The sequence below is a fragment of the Peromyscus maniculatus genome, chromosome 4 (genome assembly GCF_049852395.1).
Source record: "Peromyscus maniculatus bairdii isolate BWxNUB_F1_BW_parent chromosome 4, HU_Pman_BW_mat_3.1, whole genome shotgun sequence".
Lineage (NCBI taxonomy): Eukaryota > Metazoa > Chordata > Mammalia > Rodentia > Cricetidae > Peromyscus > Peromyscus maniculatus.
In genome coordinates, this window is record NC_134855.1 from 40,722,549 (window position 1) to 40,745,835 (window position 23,287).

The 23,287-nt window shown below is 38.2% G+C and overlaps 1 protein-coding gene across 2 annotated transcripts in view; it reads right to left on the reverse strand.

The window, feature by feature from the left end:
- Kcnh7 (potassium voltage-gated channel subfamily H member 7) overlaps nucleotides 1-23,287 on the reverse strand; it is a 446,649-nt gene that overhangs the window by 138,528 nt on the left and 284,834 nt on the right. For both annotated transcript variants that reach the window (XM_076569567.1, XM_006984601.4), the window contains exon 3: nucleotides 13,442-13,597. In XM_076569567.1, the coding sequence (XP_076425682.1) occupies nucleotides 13,442-13,597 (156 nt within the window). The remainder of the gene's footprint in view (nucleotides 1-13,441; nucleotides 13,598-23,287) is intronic.

The window sequence follows — 23,287 nt, forward strand, 5'->3', positions numbered from 1 at the left end:
GTCTAAATGCTCCTGAAGCTTCTGAAGCTTCTAACAGCAGCTGCTGGTGGATTGCTCTCAGGTCTTACTGTATTTCTACCTCTGCCCTGACCTCTATCTACTACCTTAAGACTCAAGGCTTCAGGATTCCAATGTCATCTTAAGCTCTCTGCTGCTTATTTGAAGCCTCTTGTACCTCTGCATCACCCAGTCACTTGCTGCTGCCCTTGGGAAAGGTCATAACCCTGTGTAAACCTACACCCACTCATGAGCACAATCCCCAGACCAACTGAGAGGCAGTTTGGTGTGTGTGACAATCAAAACTGTCAGTATTTTTGCTATCAGAGTCAGGAGTGAAGGGTCCAGTACAAAGAGGGAGAAAAAGAGCCACCTTTCGTTGTGAAAAATGTTGTCATAAGTGAATTTTATTGCCAGTTATTCACAATAAGAATTGAGCCAGGTGGCGGTGCCACACACCTTTATTCCCAGCACTTGGGAGGCAGAGGCAGGAGGAGCTCTGTGAGTTCAAGGTCAGCCTGGTCTACAGAACAGGACAGCCAGGGCTACACAAAGAAACCCTGTCTCAAAAAAAGATACAAACAACAACAAAAACAACCAAGAAAGTAAGAAGTGAAAGGGCTTTTCTAAATTCCCGGGAGTCATACACTTGACACTTGAATCAAAAGCCTTAAAGTCAGTGTGAACAGTTCTCTAGCTCAATAAACATGGTCATACAGAGAGACATGCTTTAATTCACAAACATAGTAAAAGACCAAATTTGATAGGAGAAACAGAAATCAGCCTTTTCTTTTAAAGGAGAGAAGTGTGAAAGAAACACCTTGAACGCTGGTGAGTTTTTCCTACTCCTAAGAGAGTGAGGTGGTATCTATCAAGTGGCTGCAAACCTAACCCAGAATATTGCCTAAGAAGGTGCCATTAGCAGCTAGATGGGAAAAAAAAATAGCATTCAGTGTGGACTAGTACTGATCAGTTGCCTATCCTGAGTAATGAATGATAAATGGACCAATGTAGCCAGTGTAGTTTTAGAGATACAGAACTAAACAACAAAGCAAAACAAAACATAACAGAATGTCTCCTGGGAGTCAACTGGCAGACAGTAACGTTAAATATGGGGCTCTTTGAATGAGCAGATGTGATCAGTAAAAACACGTAAGACGAAGTCTTCAATGATACAACCTAAGAGCAGGTGATACCAGTGAAAAAGCAAGATCATACAAAGGAAAGGAGGCAGTGAGCAATGGACCAATTGGGATCTTGAAGTGATGTGAGTCGCAGGATGCTGTATGAAGATCAGGGGTCAGCTAGGGCTGCACCGAGACACGAGGACAATTGTAGCAGCAGCAACAGCGGCAGCACACTCCTCTGAACTTGTTAAAAATTGCTGCTGGCGTGTGAGAAGCCCTGCTTCCAGTCTGGCCACATCATCAGGACAGCAAAGGAGGCAGCACACAGAGATTTGGACAAGGGAGATAAGCAAGAAGACAGGGTAATGAGATGGGCTGCTCTTAACCACTCAAGGTTGAAATCCTTCAGTGAGGAGACACAGAGAATGAATGCAAGACACCAACATTACGTATGTCTAACTAGATCTCCATAAAATAACCACTAAATTAATGAATGCATGCTTCTACCATACTGTTCTTGAGTTTCTCTCAGGTATATTTACATTTTTTCTCTCTCCAAATGCCAAGTTAAAGAATCAATTCAGGTCTCCTGGATGTGATAACATCTTAACTTGCATTGATTCTGGATGATCATGCAGCCATCATGCTGATGGGAGCTCTAAATAGAATGTTCAAAACATGAATGAGAAGTAGTCCGTGTTCCCAAATGCTGTATAACTAGAGAGTGTCCCTGATGTTCATGTTGCTAAGCAACAAAATATTCCATAAAATGCTCACAAGGGGCCCTGGAAATGCTTAGGCTGACCTGGGTGCTGATCAACATCCATTGTTAACGAAGTACATATTTTTTTCCCCAATAACAAGCACTTCAATTGATCTTAGATATATGTTCTTTGCCCATATAATAGGAAAACCATGACATAAATTTGACTGAACTTTTTCCCTATTTGTTTTTGCAATAATGGCATGGTTACTTTTTCTATATCAAATTTAATCCTTATAGAAGAGACTTTCAAAGGAAGGATGAAAGTAAACATTAGTTACATCGTGAAACCTTTAATTAAATTCTGCTGAATAGCAGACCGTTTCTATAGTAATGTGTGCTGATTAGGGAATTCTGTATTACCACGGCAGCCTTTCATCTTTGAATTAAGGAATGACTTTCAGCTCCAATGGAGAATAGTAAAAGCATGGCAACAGCCCTTCTGCAAATGAACTACATGGAACATTTCTTTGTTTCTCCCTTGCTTGGGGTCAGAAAACAGACACAAATTTGAGGAAGTAATGCAGCTGTTGAGGCAAATGTATGTTTTATGTGTTAATTATCTTGAGTGAGTCCAAAACATATGAATAGGTTTTAGTGGCTTAAATTAGACAGATAATTGCCTGAATTATCAAGTGTTATTTTGTATTTATAAATTTAGTTTCAGTTGAGGCTTTTAGGATAATTCAAACTTTTATTTTAGTAAGGATAGTAGTAAAATTTGCCCCCAAAGATATAATTTCAATCTTTTTCAAGATAATGAGATCTTTTTAACAAGATTAAATGAGAAAGTTTATTTCTGAAAGTTATTGTCAGAATAAACCCCTATAGAGATCTGAGGTTGTTTTATTGCATGACTTATACTTAATTTCACTTAAAAATCATTTTATTTGAATATTAGTTAACTTAGACCATGGCACCAGAATGACACAAAGTTTGAAATACATAGAGTACTGAATTTATGTGTTTCTGAGGCAGTAGTTTTGACACAAAGACCAAAAACCTTGAATTTCAAGCATGTTTCCTGTTCATAGCAATAGTTTTACCATGTGGAGAGTCATTGACTTGGGCAATCCAGTTGATGCCCACTCAGTAGATAATAAATCAATAATTCCATGTGAAACAATGTATGCATGTATTTACTTTTGTTACACACAGATACTTACTATTTGTGAAGGGTTTATAGAGGTACAAGAAAGAACATGTAGCCTCTTTGAAAATGAGCTAAAGGGTCTCTGGCCACATTAAATTAGATTATTATTCTCTAATATCCCACAGTCCTCACCTCACTCTTATTCTTGACTTTTAAAATTCATTTTTATGTATATTTAAAAATTGAGATCATATATGATTTTTATTATTGTCTACTGGGAAAACAGATGTCCCCCACGTGACAGTAGGCCAAAGTGTGAAATGTTATGTTCCCACAGGAACAGGATCACATAGAACTGCTTGGATGAGGTGGGATTTCCACAGGAAAGAGTCTTTTGGAATAGCTAGGCTACAAAAATGACAACATTCTACCAGACTATACATGACAAAATACTCAATAATGAGAAGTATGAGAAGCTACAGAAGAGGAAGCTAAGGAAATGAGGGAAGCCACTCTGATTTAGATCTTTGTATTGCATACACACAGTAATTTGGAGTTTCATGTTTTAGAAAACAAAAAGGTATTATGAAGGATAGAAATAGTGGACTACCATAATCTGAAACAAGCAATGTTTCATGTAATATTGAAGAAAAGAAGCTGAAGGAAGGAATTAAAATTATGAGACTATTGTATTAGCTCATGTAAGATGTGTTAAACTTCTGAGTAGGAAATTGTAGTGCAATATAAGAGAGAGCTATTGAATGAAGTGATGGATGTACTTGGTTCACCCCTTTGATGGGAAATGAGAAGATTCAATGGGAGTAGAAGCATAGCATGATGCTATATTTTGGTTTAGATGACCTGGTTAATGACAACATCTACGATGATCAAAGAATTCTGAGTGAGCAGGGCCAGAGATCTTAAGACACACTTAACTTGAAAGGGTAAACCTTCCAGAAGGACTAAAATATTCCAAAGAACACACCTAATGGGTTATTGGATATATCAGGCTCTAAGTGATGAGAAAAGACTAAAGAAACTGATTTGAAATACTGATTTATCAAAAGGCCTGAAGCTGTAGGTAAGAGATGAAAATGGCCAAGTAGGATGTACAATGATGATTCCTATAAAGGGGGAATGCTGAAAGTAGCTCCTGGAAGATAAACAGTGTTTAAGTGTAGAATAAGAAGGGGTTTTGGAGTGTGGCTCAGTGGTAGAAGCTTGTCTGGTATGTGTTAACACCAGGGTGGTCCTCTAGCACTGATAAGAGACAGAGAGAAAATGGGAGTAAGATCGGGGAAAGTGAGGAACTGGGAAGGAGGAAAAGGAAAGAGAGGAGGGAGCAAACACTTCTGAAATAACCGTTTATTTGAAAGATGCAGTGAATGTAGGTGTCTAGAAGTAGGAATATAGGCAAGAAGTGAATCTTGCTCACCTATGCAAGGGACAGTCTAGAGAATGAATACAGAGAGCTCGGCGATGCTGCTCTGTGGAAAGAAGGGAAGAGTGGAAACAAGGATACATGTGTGGTTCACATGCCTACAGACAGAGACGAATAATAGGAACTAAGAGACCCAAGTATATACACAACTTAAGGGAACCTGTTCTGAATACAGTTAGTAGGATAGCACAGGCCCTGTCAAAAAGGAGTGGCTAGCATTCTGCGCTGACTTATAAACGAACATTTGGGGTGTGTGGCTAGATATTCAAGAGAGAGGAAGAAAGAGAGCCAGATATCCTAATTTTAATGTGCAATATCCAAATTTTAAATGCTGGCAACAAATTCGACTAATTAAAACTTAAAAAAAATATGATGTGATACAAACAAAATGTGTCTGTTGAAATGCAGGCTATTTATTCTCACCAGCTTGAGTATGAGCAACAGAGGAAGGAGCCAGAAGCAAACATTGGCATGGGAGGAAGACACTGGGGAAGATTTGAAGGAGCAGGGTAGTCCAGATCCTTAGGGGACATGTAAGTTTTACTTAGGATTTTCCAGCTGAAGGTGGCATATAGTTGTTGAGGAATTTCCAACCCAATGCCTTCCTTCACCCCTGCTATGGGCACAAGAAGAAAAGTTTTCTGTGGTGTAGCACACAGGAATGGACTTGAGGCCAGAGTCATAAGCACTCTAGAGAAAGTTGGAAGTACTTGCTAGAGGAAATGGGAGAAAATATGAAAAGGAAAAAGCATTTGAAATATAGTTTATATATATAAAATATATGTGTATATTTTATATAGTCTCTCTCTATATAGTCAATTAGTAGGTTGATGAAATAAATTTTCTAGGAATGAAGAAAACTTAGAGCTTGTCACTTATTAGAAAAGACCTAAATTATAGCACAAACTCAATATATCATGGACTTTTGACAGTAAATGATGTAGGTTTAAATTGAGACTCAGAAGTATTTTACATTGATTAAGGAGTAAAAATGTTATTAATGAGATTTGTTTGGTGAGAGAAACTTTTATAGTAGCTCAAACAAGATAAAAGTATATGCACTAATTTTCTATTTGGATATTATCTTAGTTTATTTTTCTGTTGCTATGAGAAAATGTCCTGACAAAAGTCAGTTAAGGATGAAAAGATTTATTCTGGACCACTGCTCAAGGGTACAGTCTTGCATGGGTCATCCATAGTCAGAGAGCAGACACCACTGAGTGAATGTGCTTAGCTCATTTTCACCTTTAAGGTAGTACAGATCCCATTCTAGGTAATGGTGCTGCCCACAGTGAGCAGGTCCTCTCACCTCAGTTAACCTAATCTAGGTAACAGAGGGACAGCATGGCCCAGATATGCCCAAGGCCTATCTCTTAGAGGATTCCAGTTCCTATTAAATTGACAATTGAGATTAACTAACGCAATTAAGAATTTTGTTCAATTTAGGTTTCCCCAATGTTCTCAAGAAAGTTTTAGCAAACTCTATCATTTCCATTTTTAAGAATATTTTATACAAAGTACCAATAAGAAAAAAATTGAGTCTGTCTTTTATTTTATTAACATTGCTTAGTTAAATGGATCCATTGTACAATATTTATTAATTTGATAGTTATACCCACTAATACTAACACTTCCTTATGAACACTTTCCATTCAGGGGGACATTTTCCATTCTGGTTTTGTAACTCTCACAGATAATATTGTGAAAAAATTTACTTTTTCTGAAGAATATGCTTATTTTTCTTGTGTTGGACTCCATATTCTAAAGCTAGTATTTTTACTGAGAATGTTTATTACACCATTCAATACACAAGTCTCCCCTTTTATAACTTCTATTTTCTATGTGCATTTAACATTGCTTATTTTCCTTAGTCATCTCAATTTAATAGTTAAAAATATGTACACATGTCATTTTTTTTGCTCAGGTTGGTGACATTTTAGGAAGACAAGTAATTTACAAAAAACATGTATCTTTAATAAATAGTAAGTAGGCAATCTTCCCCTTTACATCTTTCTCTAATTCTTTCTTTCAGAAGTATACATACAATATTTTCATAAGAGATTAAGCATTGACTAGAGGAAAACATCAGTTTTAAAGTATTTATCATATATATCAGTATAACCAGACTTTATTTATGACCAGTTTAATTGACCCACAAGCCTGCAATTGGATTGTAGGCTTTGGAGTAATATCACTATATTAAGGGTTAATTGAGGGTTAATATTATAACAGGGCAAGATAGTGCAGAGGTTCTGCCATTTTGTATTCTTGCTGAGGTCATTTCAGGTTTAATTAGAATATGATTTCCTTGATGGAGAATCTCAAGGAAAATAATTCAACTCTATTTTAGGAACCTGAGGTAAAGATGCACTGGCTAACTGACTGTGGCTTCTGTTAAACAGCCTGCTTGTGCAAACCTTCACCACCAGCTAACTGCTTATCTTAGCTTCTGTTAAACTGCTTGCTTGAGCAAAACCTCTCCCTGTAGCTGCAGCTACAGAGCAAGGTATCAGCAAGATATCAGGATGTAGCTTTTGTCTTTAAAAGTTCCTTGCTGTAAATGTAAATGCTCAGGGCTATACTTAAGTCTTGAATACTTGAGTGTAGTCCCAGCTGATTGGAATGTCTTGCTTTTTTTTTTTTTTTTTACACATTTAAGCAGTCTTTTTTCTTTTTTCATTTTATAATTTAATTTAATTTCACATATCAGCCATGAATTCCCCTGTTCTCCCTCCTCCTGCCCTCCCCTCCCTCTAACTCACCCCCCATTCCCATCTCCTCCAGGGCTAGGACTCCCCTGGGGATTCAGCTCAGGCTGGTAGATTCAGTGGAGGCAGGTCCAGTGCCCTCCTCCCTTCACCCAGGCTGAGCAAAGACTTTCAGTTGGCTATAAACTGTGTTTCAGTCGACCTCTCTGGTGGACTCTCCTGAACAATATGTGTTGTTCCAAAGAGATGTATTCAAATTTTACCTTCCATTCCTCCCTTTCTCCTACCCTCCTTCCCTCCTTCCTGCCTCCTTCTCTTCTTTCCTTGCTCCCTTCTTCCTTCTTTCCTTCAGCCCTCCCTCACTTCTTCCCTGGATTCCTTACCCCTCTCTTTTGTTTTATTTTTTTCTGGCTCTCTATTCTATCTTTATCTATCTCCAAACAATGTCGAAGAAAGCCAAGGCCATTATTTTGTACTGACAGTAAAATTTTACTCTCAAAGAAATAAATCAGCATGGTTTGTCAGAGATGAGACATAATGTGAAATGTTATCAAGCAAAATTTGGGTCTTTTAAACTTTTCTGCTTGATTTAACAATCAATTCTTCAAATTCTGACACGAAGTTAAGGGAAACAGAGAACAAAATGACAGAAGGGTATGAGCAAAACCAATACACTGGCTGTAAATAATAAGGCTTTGAAAAGCCATGGAAACAATTGTATCTGCATATTTTTTTTATTCTCTCCAGTGATTTCCTGTGTGAGTGACAGCTACACCATAGGGGAACCACACATAGTCACAAAATAAGGAGCAGAATCTCTCCTGGCCTTGTCAGGACTTTCCCATGAGATGCCAGTCTAAATGAACATAAAATGCCATAGACTGTCTGCATTCCGGAAGCAAGTGTGTAGATTTCTTTCTATTTAGGAAACCAAGGTGTCATTTCAACATTTGTATTTCAGTTTTAAATGAATACATTATCTTTTTTTCTAAGTTCCATTCTCTGCTATGGTGTGGGCAGTTTATTTCTTACTTCCATAAGATTTCTTATATCTTAAAGATTTACTTCTATAAGATTTTGTACATCCATGAGATGAAGAGTCATATCAGACACTATTCCATGGGTAAAATGAAGCATTTTGAGAAGATGGTTAAGAAAGTAAACTAGCCATTCCCTCTGTGGAAAGGCAACTATTCATGAATATTTACAAGTATCCATGGCAGAAAGAGGCAGATACCACTGAAGTTCACTCTTACACACCATCCAGTAGTGACTAAATTTGATAAGGAGAAAACATATCAAAATTGAAGTGAGTATCACTTTAAAGACATAATGTTTGGGATCAGAATTTTTATAGTAATTTAATTTTGTTTCAAAACACATCTTTTTGAAGATTTAAGAATTACAGATTTTTCAATAAATCTTCTCAAATGTAGTATTTTTCAGGGTGATAATTTAGGATATTGGCATTATATTACATTAATATATTTGTTCTACCTTTGCTTTGAAAGACCCCCGAAGGCAGTCTTCCCTCTGGAGAGACCCTCGCCCAGAGATCACACGAGACCACGAGTCAGATGCAAACAGCAAGAGGCTTTATTCAGGAACACGGGTACCCGGGGCAACACAGTCCCTCAAGAAGCTCAAGAGACTGGCGCGCCCCGGGCTGGAGCGGAGGGTTTTTATAGGGTCTATAGGGTCGGGCAGCAGGAGCACGAGGAGGGTGGGTTCAAACTCAGGGCAACTCATGGTTTACAGGGCTCTGATTGGACGATTCAAATGAGGCCGGGTTCAAACTCAGGGCAGCTCGTGGTTTTTCCCCGAGCTTGACACGCCTGCTGCCTGGCTCCAAGTTGTTTTTCTGACCTTTAGTACTCTTTTCTGGGGCCAGGAGGCCGGCTGTAGACACCCTGCGCTTTTCAGACCTTACTTGAAATGGCGTTAGGCTAAGCTAGTATGCTGGGATCTTTCAGCTTTAGGGAAAATTAAATTTGTACTGATATTTAGACTTGGCAAATAAAGTAACTGATACTATGAAAAATGTTTAATTGTTCGATTTAGTATTAAGTTAGATTTATACTTTTAGGGAAGAACCTGTAACTCATGGACCATAAACATCATGGAGCCAAGGATAATTAAACCGCATCCAAAAGCATAACCTGCCATAAAACATGACCAGTTTTTTGTTTTTATGTGTTTGGTGTGTGTGTGTGTGTGTGTGTGTGTGTGTGTGTGTGTGTGTGTGTAATCTAAAAGAAACACAACCAAAACATTTCAATATGGCTATTAAGCTTGAACTTTATAGATAACAGTTTTGTGTTTCAATGCCAAAAAGTTGTACATGGGATGACAGTTCATCTAGGAAACTGCACACATGTGAGTGTTGGCTTGAGTTCCATCCCAAGAACCCATGTGAAAAAGCTGAATATGAGAGCTAAGGATATGGCTTTGTGAATAAAAGTTTTGATGTGTAAACTTGAAGACCAGATTCTGATCCCAGAACTCATGTGAGAAACAGGTAGGTACTGTAGTGTCAACAGTAGGCCAAGCTGGCTAGCTAGTCTAGCCAGAACTGATGAACTCCTAGTTCACTGAGAGATCCTGATTCAATAAATAAAGAGAAAAGTGCTTAGGGGAGACACATGATATCAACTTCAGGGCCATGCATGTGCACCTAAACACATCCACTCATACACATATGAACACACACACACACACATGCGTGATACGGTATAAATAAACAAAGAGCTGGCTGCAAGTAGCACAGGCCTAGAATCTCAGCACCATGGAGGCAGACAGGAGAATCAACTGTCTATCTGAAGCAGTAAGGCCAAGGTCCAGTGGGAGAACTGATCTCAAAAATAAGGTAGAGAGCCACAGAAAAAGTTACCAATGTCAACCTCTGGCCCCTACTTATAAATATATCTCATTTCAAAGTTTGGACACAATGGACAGCATGAGCTTTTGGAAGCATGATTATATTTTATGCATGTTGTTATGTCATGTAGATAAAGCTTAGGATTTTTAAATTTCTATTATTAACACTTTGCAATGTTTTCCAGCATGCCTTAGAAATACCAGGTATATAAAGTCCAAATTTCATGAGTCATCTCCAACCATAGAAATCAATAGCACCCATAAGGCATGCATATGGCATGGTTAGAGGAATATCTTCAAACATCAGTTTTCATCTGCACCTAGAAATGATCACCAAAAACTAGAGCAGTAGAATTTGCTGAGGAGGACACAGGACGAATCAGAGAACAGAGCCACACAGAACCTATGTAAGAAAAGTGGAGGCACGAATATTAGAAAGATGAACTAGACTCTGAAGAGTCCTCCTGCAGAGACGTGTCCATACTGGAGACGAAATAGGAAGTGTGAGATGAAAAAAGGCCAGATTCCTAGTTACATAAGACCCAGATCCCAAATAGCTAGCATGGTTAAGGAGACTGGTGTTAGACTCCTTGTCAGCAGCACTTAAAGGAAGAAAAGAATAAATAGGCTGTTGGAGTCCCAGGCCAATACAAATGAAAGGTAACACCCTAATTGCTATTATCTACCAATGCTGTCCTTCAAGCATTGTGGCTATCAAAGAACGGTGTGTTTTACTTGTCACCTCTCTATTGCTATGATAAAACACCATGACCAAGGCAACTTACAGCAGGGGTGGTTTGTTCAGGCTCATGGGTCTAGAGGGACAAGAGTTCATCATGGTGGGGGGAAGAAACAGACATGACAGCTGGAGTGGCAAGCTTACATCTTAAACCCACACGCACAAAGCAGAGAGACCGAAATAGAAAAGACCTGAGTCTTCCAAAGCTCAACCTTACATTACATACTTAATCCAGCATGTCCATACCCCTGAATTTTATCTAACCAGTACCACCCACCGGAGACTAAATATTCATATACATGAGGCTATGGTGGACATTTATCATTCAAATCACAGCCCCGAGGAATAAGAAAGTGTTCTGAAAACACTTTGCAAGAGTAAGTTTATTTTAGTAAGTTATGCTGGGGAAACTGAGGAGATCCATGTGAATACTGATTATATTTTATTAGGAATTTAAGACAAAAACAAAAGTGAAAAATATAAAAATGTTCCATAACTGACAGACTAGAAAATAATGTCAAAAAAGGGGCAGGGTGGGGAGAAAAATAAACCAGACTACATTTGGGTGACTTGTTGGCAAGATATAGGAGTCTAATGCTATAATCCAAGCCAATAAGGTATAGGAGTCTAATGATATAATCCAAACTAATAAGTCAAATAGCTGACTACTAAAGATGTTTAGCAACACAATGACAACCTCAAAGAAATAAATATATTATTAACTAAAAGTTTATGGTGGGAAAGACAGAAAACGATCTTCTTGCTCAAAGTAAGGAATCAAAATTGATTGTGTGGTGAGGATGAAGAAGGAACCAAATCTATAAATTCAACAAACTATGTTTGTTGTGGGATGTGGGATGGTCTGTATGTCAAATTACTCTGATTTGTCAATAAATATAACACTGATTGGCCAATGGCTAGGCAGGAAGTATAGGAGGGACTAACAGAGAGGAGAAAAGAAAGAACAGGAAGGCAGAAGGAGTCACTGCCAGCCACTGCCATGACAAGCAGCATGTGAAGATGTGGGTAAGCCACGAGCCACGTGGCAAGGTATAGATTTATGGAAATGGATTAATTTAAGCTGTAAGAACAGTTAGCAAGAAGCTTGCCATGGCCATACAGTTTGTAAGCAATATAAGTCTCTGTATTTACTTGGTAGGGTCTGAGCGGCTGTGGGACGGGCGGGTGACAAAGATTTGTCCTGACTGTGGGCAAGGCAGGAAAACTCTAGCTACAATGTAAGTGCAGATATATGGCATCTCATAAATTATTTTATAAAGACAACCATTAGAAAAGTAAAAATGTTAACAATTATAAACAGACATATATGTATACTGAAACAACCAAACACTAACACGATAAAATGGAATAGAGCAACACAGAATGCTATCACTATGAAAAACAATCAATTTATCAATAAACATGCATTCCCACAAAACTATAATCAAATAAAAGGGAAGGATAACATCTTAATAAGTATCAAAAAACAAGCACCATATGGATGGAATAGTACAACTAAAATAAAACTTAAAATTTAGTTTAAAATGCAGCAACAAAAGAGAAGAAGATCAATGTGTCCTAAATTAAGGTACAGGAGGCTGAGTTGGAAAAATCATTAAATGGAGCAAACAAAATATCCCCTAACAGTGTGAACTACCTTATTTTACCAACATCAACATATTTGTATGATGTATTTATTAGTTCTTTTTAATACCTCTTTTATCTGTTTATTGGTCCATTATTTTGAGCTAACCGAGATAAACTATTTTTTTAATTTATAAGCTAATAGCTTATCAAGCAATATAAATTCTTTGTTTACCTCTATGAAGTGTTATTTCTAATACCTAACATTTGAAAACAACTTAAGTGTTTTTCAGATTAAAGAACTGATAGGTGGAGCACGCCTTTAGTCTCAGTGCTATGGAAGCAGATGCAGTCAGTTTGGGGCCATCCTAACTATATACTGAATTCAGGGGCCATCCAGAACTACATAGTATGACCCTTTAAAAATAAGGCATTGGTAAAATACATCATGGCATACCTGAGACATATGACTGTTGTTATTTTAACTCTTTTCACGGGAGGGGGAGCTGCCATCTAGCTCCCAAATAAATCACACACAGAGGCTTATTACTACTTATGAATGCCTGGCCTTAGCTTGGTTTAGTTTCTAGCCAGCTTTCCTTAACTTAAATTATACCATCTATCTTTTGCCTCTGGACTTTTCCCTGTTCTCTTATTTCTGTATATCTTACTCTTATTTTATAGCTAGCTGGGTGGCTAGCCCCTGGAGTCTTCCTCCTTCTCTGGCTCCTAGATCTTAGATTTCCAATGCCTCTTCCCAGATTTCTCCTTCTATTTATACTCCCTACCTTCCAGCCACGCCTATTCTTTCTCCTGCCTTGCTATTGGCCAATTCTTTATTAGACCACCAGGTATTTTAGACAGGCACAGTAATAGAGGTTCACAGAGTTAAACAAATGCAACATAAACAAAAGTAACACACCTTTAAATAATATTCTACTACATATGGCTGTCAAAGTAGATGATAAATTCTGTAGAGGGTCAAAGGGTAACATCAGCTATGGCTATCTGATAGACAATAGTAATATTTCCTATTTGAGAACTGACTCATGCAAATGACTACAGCAGCAGCAGAGTATCAGGACTTTATGGACATGTGGCCTTGTACTTACGGTTTACAGATTTGACTGGTAATATTGGGTTTACCCTCTCTGGGGAGGCAGCATTGTCTTCATCTGTCACATACTCAAAATTAATGATGAACATCATAGCCACGCCCTCTTGGTTCTTCACTGGGATTATGTGAGTGTTACAAATGAAAGTAGAACCTATGGAGAGGGAAAAAAATGAATGTTAGATCAAAAATATATCTTCTATGTGAACTACGAGTAATAATAAAATTAAAATATGTTCCTATAAAAATTCAACTTAAATGACCACTGACATTCAATAAAATAATTTAATTTTCACATAATTTATTGCTTTTATATTTACTTTATATACGCACATAAAGAGTTTAGGGTGTAATTCAGTTACTATGTTGTGGAAAAACACCATATCAAATCCTATTAGCTTTTACCAATAACTTTAACAGTTAGTATAGGAAAATATTTTTAAGATTCTAGAAAACACTATCATCCATGTCCTATGTATTTGTATTAAATCTATGTCTATGAAAAATATACTTTTGTAAAGAGTGAAGAGATATTTGTTTTATATCATCATGATTTGGGAATTAAAAGTTATATCCTTTTTCTTAATTTCTTGGACATAGCAAATTACTGTCTTTCTTACATGTGCTGCAATAAATGAGAAAAATACACAGCATCCAAATGACAATGCTTTTATTTTAATTTGTTAGGAAATGGGAAAATATCTATATTATCGTATTTTTTTTCTGTATTGCCATTATCCACATCTGTTGATCCAAAACACAATCTTTGCCATTCATGCTCTATGAAATACAGTTGAGAAGCTGAATTTCTTTAAACTACTTCCTTTCTGTCTGATTCCTTGAAGCTGACAACTGGTAATCCTTAAACAATTCCCTTTCATCCTTATTTTCTGAATATTTGTTCTATTCAGTCAAAGTGAGAGTAATCTCATAAGCTATGGGTTTGTTTCGGTCAATTGTAAATGCAAAAAACTTCAGAAAGCTATCTTGATCTCTTAGATGATAATGTGTATTAAGATTATTCTCATTTTTAAAGATTAGTTGATATCATCTTGAGGAGAATTATGTTTCAGTGACAGAACAGGAAGGGGTATATGGAGGTAAGGTTGACAAGAGATTTAGGTGAACTGTGAGAAAAGGAAGGACATCTGGACACGAGGAACAAAGGTGTGGGCAGATAGCAGAAGGTTTGAACCAAGAGCCCCAGCATCTTCAAGAACACAGGATGCTGCCATTCAAAGTGGCATTGCTAATTCTATTACGAGCAAAACAAGTGAATTAAGCCCTTTTCTTCCTGCAACATCCTATATCATGGCTCATGCTACCAGAGCTGAGAACAGAAGTTGTTTCTGATACTACTATAGATGGAGGATGTAGAGCTTTGGGGGAATAAGACTGGACAGCTATTTGCCATATGTTAAATTGTTCCAATTTTTCTAATTTCTACAGAACTGAGTTACAAATACCCCTTTAGAGCACATATTCTTTGTATCCTAGAGATACTGAAGCATTAGTTGTAATTTAGACTTCTAAATACTGATAGCCTTCCAAATTTGAAATGAAATAGATCCTAACATAATATCATATATATATATATATATATATATATATATATATATATAATAGTAACCCACACTTCACAGATGCTAAAAAGTATGCTTTAAAAATGATTTCCTGCACCTCCAGTCTTCAGCTGAATCTTCAATTCATCTAATAAAATAGTTAGCTAGAGCACTTGTCAAAGTTTCCATGGTAACAAACAGGCCAACTTTAGTAAACACAAAATAAGCAATTTAAGAGTGCTCCATTAGAACTAAATATAGAAGTGCCATGGGCCAGGCATCACAATGCACACTGGTTAAACAGAGTCTGAAGAGATGTGAGAAATAGCCATTATGTACTTTTCTAATGAATCAAAATACATATTGATTTTACCATTTAAAATGACATTTCCTACATCATCTAGAATATAATTGTGAATTCATAGATTTGTTATTCAGCAGTTTCAAATCTTTCAGCATTTGAGGTTCACTACTGATTGTGAAGCAGAAATGTAAAATAGATCTTTGAGAAATCAATAAATAAAAGATGCAAGAAATCAATAAATAAAAGATCTAATAGGCTTGCAATAGAACAGAGTTGTTTTGCATTGGCTAATAAAAGGAAAATCATGCCCTTCCATACAATTGCTTGAAATTTACTGTTGAGTACTGAAAAGCATCTAATTATTGTGCTCCAGGAAAACAGTTCAGTGCGTGTCTATCATCTCCACACCCCATTGCATATGTATAATTAATATGAGATTCATTGCTTACTACTATCCCTTCCTGCATGCTTCCATTCAGTAATATATCCTTTTTATAGTCAACTCAAGACTTACACTTACATGCTTTCCAGTTCTGGTTTTGGGGGTTTGACATATCTATCAATCTTGTGTAGCCTCTGGAAGGCACACAGTGAAAGGAGAGACAGACTATAGAGGAGGAGCGTATATGGAATGCATTTTAGCTTGCATAATTCTACAACCTCCAAGCACTGTTGAGTTACTGCTTCTGCAAAGCAACATTTCTGTCAGAGTCATCATTCTGTGATTGTTAATACTTTTTCCTGAATGAAATGGTAGAAGCAAAAGGAACAGAAACATAATCCATGAAGCACTACTTTAACAAAGAAGAAAAAAATGACTTATTCAATGATATTTAAATAGCATTAAATCAAGAAAAATTTAAATCTTGTTAAAGTGCATCATGTATTCAAATGAAATTAATAGTGCTTGTTAAGAGGCAGAATATTTACAATAACATTATCCTTTATTTATATAGTTATGCATGCAATTATGCTGCACTAATACTAGTTAGACTTGAGTTCATTTCCATATTTTGTTTCCTGAGTGAAAATCTTTCCAAAGTGGAAAAGGCTATTTAGGAGAAACAGCGCTCATTTTAATAAATTTTTCAGAGTTTAAAACTTTAAACTCTTGCTATTAGTCAAGAAAAACACAGTAATTTGAATAATATAACAATTACCTCTTTACTCATAAATCAGTGGCTTACACTCATCTTTATTGTGAAATGAAATGAAGTGAAAGGCCATGTTCTTTTTTCTGCATGAACATCTTTGAATGTAGTTTATGCCTGTAGCGTGTACTCACAGAGCATCTTGTATACACAAGAACAACAGGGAAGTCAGCGTAACTTACCAGTGTGGTGGCTACAGAGGGTGGAGTGTGGAGGGGAGGGAGGGGAAAGGCAAAATGGCACACCAACTGAGAACTTCTCTCTTAGTCAGAAAAGTGCTGGGTAATTTCGCGCAAAGATTGCTGTCGCTTGATTTAAACCCATCACTCTCATGCGTACGCAAACAATAGCTTGCTGAGAAGGCCAGGTTGGAAGTAAAGAAGGCACTTAGGAAAATACTGTAGTAATGCTGGCAAGTGACTCTAATAGTTCATCCTAGGGTGGTGTGGGTGAGTATGCTCAGGTAGAGTATGAAATGTGTTGAACAAGAATGGCGTACTGTAGCACGAATCTTAAAAGTTCTCATTCATAAAAACAAACCTGGAGCTAGGTATTGGGGTGAACGCTGGAAGATCAGAGAAGCAGAACAAGCCACAGCTACCTCACCTCGCCAGTTCCTCAGCTGATCCTGTTTCCTCAGACTGGATGCCTCTTAGCTGAACTGCTGCTCAAAAGCCTAAAAGCTTAACCAGGCATAAGCTTCTAGTTTCTGGTCCTCACACCTTATATATTTTTCTGCTTTCTGCCATCATTCCCTGGGATTAAAGGCATGAGTCACCATGATGGGCTGTATCCTTGAACACACAGAGATCCAGAGGGATTTCTGCCTCTGGAATGCTAGGATTAAAGACATGTGCTACCACTGCCTATCCTCTATGTTTAATATTGTAGCTGTTCTCTTCTCTGACCCCAGATAAGTTTGTTAGCATGCACAATATTTTAGGAAACACAATACCACCACAACCCACAATCTTGATTGCCCTCCCATTTCACTGTGTGTCCCTCCATGATCTTTGCAAGGTCTTTTTCATCCCCCCCTTTGACTCTGAAGTGCCTCTGAAATAAGGTACAAACTTTCTCTATACGTAACTACTCCAATTACAATTACTTCCAAATTCATAATTTTGGCTTGGACCAATACCTAAACTAAACTGTAACTCCTTGTGTTTATCTTCTCAACATCTCCACTTAGATATCCAACAAACAATTTCAGAGTTACCATATTCAAAAACCTATGAATATGCACAATCTTCAAGACCACTTCCTCCCTTACTCTGTCTCAGTTTAAGAAATAGTACCCTGTGGTGATATGTTGTGTCCCCCAATATATTGTGCATCCTAATAAACTTATCTGGGGTCAGAGGACAGAACAGCCACTAGATAGACACAAAGGCCAGAAAATGGTAGCACACACACACTTTTAATCCCAGCGTTCCTAAGGCAGAGATCCATCCGGATCTTTGTGAGTTCAAAGCCACACTGGAAACAGCCAGGCCTGGTGACTCATGCCTTTCATCCCAGGAAGTGATGTCAGAAAGCAGAAAGGTATATAAGGCATGAAACTAGGAACTAGAGCTGGTTAAGCTTTAGGCTTTTGAGTAGCAGCAGTTCAGCTGGGATTCATTCTGGATGAGGACTCAGAGGCTTCCAGTCTGAGGAAACAGGATCAACTGAGGAATTGACAAGGCGAGGTGGCTGTGGCTTGCTCTGCTTCTCTGATCTGAAATACAGGAGGTACACCTGACAATAGAAGATTCTCTTGAACTGTCTGAAGTACTAACAGTTCTCTCACAGCTCAGTCACTAGAAAAGACATTAAAGGTATATATTTTTTGCTAGAGACATTGTAGTGTATTTCTACACTTCTACAAGGTACATTGAACTATTTTCAAATAACTCTATCCAATTGTGTTTGCATTAAGGCATTTTATCACCTGAGCTCAAGAAAGGTCCAAGTCTATTTCAAGACATGTTTCTTAGCTTTGCTTTGTTCGGTGTTTACTGATTTCCTCTGCACACAGCACCTGTACAAAACACGAGAGCCCCTATTGCTGAAGAGGGCTAGCTCTGCATCTGGAATGTCTGTCTCTGAGTCTCCCTTCCACTCTTTATTTTCAGAGTAACCCTCTAGCTATGCTAAATGGCTCGGCTCAGCTCACACTTCACCGATCTGTATCCTGTAAATAAATTTTATTTTCTAAACTTGTTCTTGGAATCAAATAAATTAATACCCGTGCAGCAAAGTATCAGGGTAGAATTCTTTATACCGTGTGAATATGATGATATAATAGATTAAGTCTATTCTCATTTCATTTCTATTGCTATGGTAAACAGCATGACCCAAAACGACTTGGGAATGAAAGATTTTATTTTAGCTTACACTTGCATGTCACAGTCCATCATTGAGGGAAGCCAGGGAATAATTTAAGCAGGAACAAGGAGCAGGGACTGAATAAGGCAGTGACCCTGAAGGAATGCTGTTTACTGGCTTGCTTCCAGACTCCTTTTCAACTACCTCCTTACACAACACAGCACATGCTGTCCAATGATCACACCCTGCCTCGAGGGGCCTGGGCCCTTCTTCCTTAATTAGCAGCAAGGATAATGTCCTACCATCATATCCATAGGGTACTGTGGAGGAGGCAATTCTTTAATTGAGTTCCTTATTCCTAGGGGTCTCTAGTTTGTGGCAAGTACTAACCAGTACTCAAGTGCTATGATGAGACTAATCTCCAATGCCACAGATTTACAAAGCAACCAAACTGCTATTCCATGGACATAAAGCAACCTGGAGATGGGGAAGAGAGTGATAGAAAAGGATTGAGAAAGAGATTTCTTTGGGGAAAGATGTCTGTGAGCTTCCCTTCATCCCATCGCAGACTCTTTGCATCTAAGGTCCTCTACAAAACAAACTTTTGTGAGTCGAGATCCTTGAAATGTACTCTTTAATGAAATGTACTTCTTAAAATTCAGGTAGAGGACAGGTGTTTCAAAGATAATGACATGCACAGTAGGTAGGTTATGGGCATGGGACCCCAAATCTGCAGTTCTTGAGGGCAAAGATTTACAATCTCTTCTTCCACAGAGCCAGGCATGCCATGGCTGAGTAACTGGGACAGGACAGGGGTCTGGGTGATGGCCACTCACCTGGACCTATGCATTGGACTAAGAACTTCATGGAGCTGGGAATGAGGGGACTCCAGAGGAAGAGGCAGGAGGGAAATACCCTGATCATAAGGGCCATCTGAATTGTGAAGAAAACACACAGGAAAAGGAAGCTAAACGGAGGTAAAGTCAACATATCCTGTGATGAGCCCATCCATCTGTCTGGGAGAGGCAGTGTCAACTCTGAACATCTGCTAATCCCACAGAAGGCCAACAAGCCAGCCAAGTGAAGACTGCTGTGCTCCAGAACCTTTCTTTCCTCTCACTTTACACCCCAAGAGGCGCAAATAGAAACCAGCTGATTGGGAGTCCGGGAAGTGTAGATAGTCAAGGCATGCTGATTGCTTAATGCAGGTCAGAGTTTGAGGCTTTAGATCTGTTTTTACAAGAAAAAGTCGGCAGAAGTCCAATGGCTGCAAATGATTATAGAAGGATGCACCTGCCATATCACCATCCAAATAGCAGTCACTTATCCCCCGTGAGTAAAGTTCACGGGATGGTGACAAACAAAAGAAGCAGCATTTTCATCACAGTGCGAGCTTTACAGTATACGGTAGTTTCTGTGCACACATAGAACGCTTAGAGAAATATTTGGCATAAAGCAAAATTCAGTAACGTGAGCTATTATATTTGTCTATTGTTGCTGCATCTTCAGAGGGCAAGTGTGATGGCTATTATGCGTCGTCAACTTGACTACATTTGAAACTAAAACCCAAGTGTCTGGGTCCAACTGTGAGGGAATTTTCTGAAGTCATTTGAAGTGGGAATATCCATCTTTAATCTAAGTCTCTCCTTCACATGGTAAATGATGTAAAGGACATTGAACGATGCTCGTGTCCTTTGCCTGCTTACCCTGGCGGGTCCATCCCTTCACCAGACTCCTTCTTTGAGATTCTAGCACGTACTGAAGACCAGCTGAGACATCCAGTCTGAAAGAACTGAACAACTACTGGATTACTGGATTCTTGGACTTTCCATTGGTAGACAGTCATTGGTAGACTATCTAGACCACAGCCTGTTAGCCACTCTAATATATCTAATTAGGTTATATAACTAATTAATAATGTATATATATATATTTAATAATATGTACACACACACACACACACACACACACACACACACACACACACACACACACACCTTTTTGCTCCTCTAGAGAACCCTGACTAATACAGCAAGGTAACCCCTCAGATTCTGTATGCATTTTCCTCTAATCTTTTACCATCCTTAGAGGCAGAACCACAATGTTTATCTTTGAGACACCAAAAAGAGAATATTCTTTTCTGAACTAATCAATTTAGCAAATACTTGGGAGCTTTCATTCCTTTTTCTCTAGTAGACTGGAAAGCCTTTGAAGTTTTAAAAAATGTCATTAAAGGCTGGCTCTAGAATAAAAATAAAACACAGCAATCTCTAGGGAAGGAAAAAGCTTCATCTAAGAGGCAGTGCTGTTAATTTTGAATAGAAAGACATGTTAGAAAATCAAAGGGGAGTGCTGATCCCATCGAAGAAGAAAGTTACTGGTCACTAATGACTGATGGTAGATTTAGGCAGAAGAAATGTGAAAAACAAATGAAATTGGTACTTGGCTTTCGGTATGTAATAGTCATTTTATTTCTTTCTTAAGTAACTCTTCAGTGTTTCACTGCTCTCTCCTAGCCCCAAAGGTGAAAGAGTATAAGCTTTTATGTATCAAAAAGGAGACTTGTGAAAATCACTAATTTTTCAATGAAGTGAGAATGACATAATTGATTAACACTTTCAGAGGAATTTTTAAAAAAGGATAATAGTGACAGCAACCTAATAGACAGCTCCCGTGTAACCTCCATAAGAAGAAATATTTTGGTTGTGTAGTCAAAACATTTTAGACATCTCCAAATCCATTTTGGACTGTCTCCTAATATCAACATCACCACTGGCCAAGTTGAGATCCAAAGGAAAGGGTCATGTGTTGAAGAATTGGAACAGAATTAGAATAAAATACTGCTTGGAGAGTTTATGTAGCATCATTTGGCCCTGTACTTATCAATAGATTGTTCATTCCTGTTTATGGTCTATTCCAGAATTTCTTAACATCTGAAGAATAATAGAGCAGTTCAGTGTCCTACCTTATAGGGTGAACACCCCCAGACACCCCATATGCCTCAGCACATCATGGGAGTGCCATACATATTTGCTGAGTTGATAACTTGCTCCTTTTTGTTCTTCCTAATGATGAGATAGTTCACATAAACCTGTCCACAGCAGAGGACTCATGAGTGGAACAGAGGAGCGTTTGTGACCAGAGTGGGCAGTAACCTGTAGCTTTAAGAAGTTAGGATTAGAGGTCCAAGAGACATGAGGTATCTATTTCTGAATCTGCTACATTATTGAGATTCTCCATTTTCTGGCTTCTTTCTCTGTGGAGTTAGAAGCATACCATATGAAAGCAAAGAAAACAAAGTGTGAGAAATAAGGGTAGGAGAAAGTTGCAGCTTCTTAGTCAGTGGGGAAGGCCTTACTGAAGAAAGTGCATCTCAGTAAAGAAGTAAGGAAATAAGTGAGCTATAAAGCACCTTAAGAAAACTCAGAGAAAGGTCAACAATACATAAAGAGGCTCTACTGTGGATTGAAATGTGCCCCTTTAGAATCCACATGCTGTATGGAGTCCATCATGTGACCTTATTGGGAGATAGTCCTTTCAAGGAGTAAAATAAGGTTATAAGTGGAATTCTAATTCAGTGAATTTCTCCCTTACAAGTATGGAGAGAGCCAGGGGTGCCTCTTGCATAGGAGATTATCAGAGTACATAATGGAGAGTAACCGTTTCCAACCCCAAACTGCCAGCTTTTCCAACAGTCAGGCGGAAGATCCTGTCATGTAAGTGCAGATCTGTGCTGTTTTGTTTCAGCAGCATGTATAGAAGAGCCTCAACCCGGGAATCCCGGGAGGGAGGTGGACAGCGGGGCTGAAACAGAGTAAGCTGGGGTGCATTGTAACGACTTGGGCTGATAGTGTGAACCCACTGTGTGAATTGAGAGGGAAAATAGCGGCTCTGGAATATTAGTGCAATAAAGACATGGCTGTGTGAAGTTTTTGACATAATGCATTTTAATCACAGTTACCCCCTCTTTCTATTTTCATGTCTTCTTTATATTTTTCTTCTGGTGACCCTGTAAGCATAACTAAGGTTGCTTATGGAAGCAGGAAGGGGTAAAGGGCTATCATGCTTATTAACCCTACACTGGACTAACTGCATGCCAAAATACATTTTATTATGTGGAAAAGATGAATGAGGGTCATGGGAGATCCTGTCATGGTGTTTTGGGAATTTAGTCTGTTGGTGTTAAGGATGTAACAAGTTGTTCTGAGAACAGGAGTACCTTATGAAGAAATATTTCACTGCACAGAGAACTTAAACATGGGCTGCTCTAGCTATTAGTGATGCCACAGAGAAAACGTAAGTTCAAAGATGTAGGAGCTATATATTTGATTCAAGAGACAGAGGTACATTTAGAAAGACCATTAAATAACTCTTACCCAACATCATATCAACAAAAATAAATGAAGCAGTCAGTTCAAGTGAGCACATACAGTCTGTTTGGTCTGATGGATTGGGTCTAACTTGACTGCTGTGGGAGGTATGAAGCTATCAGTAACCGGTGGCCATTTTTCTTATTT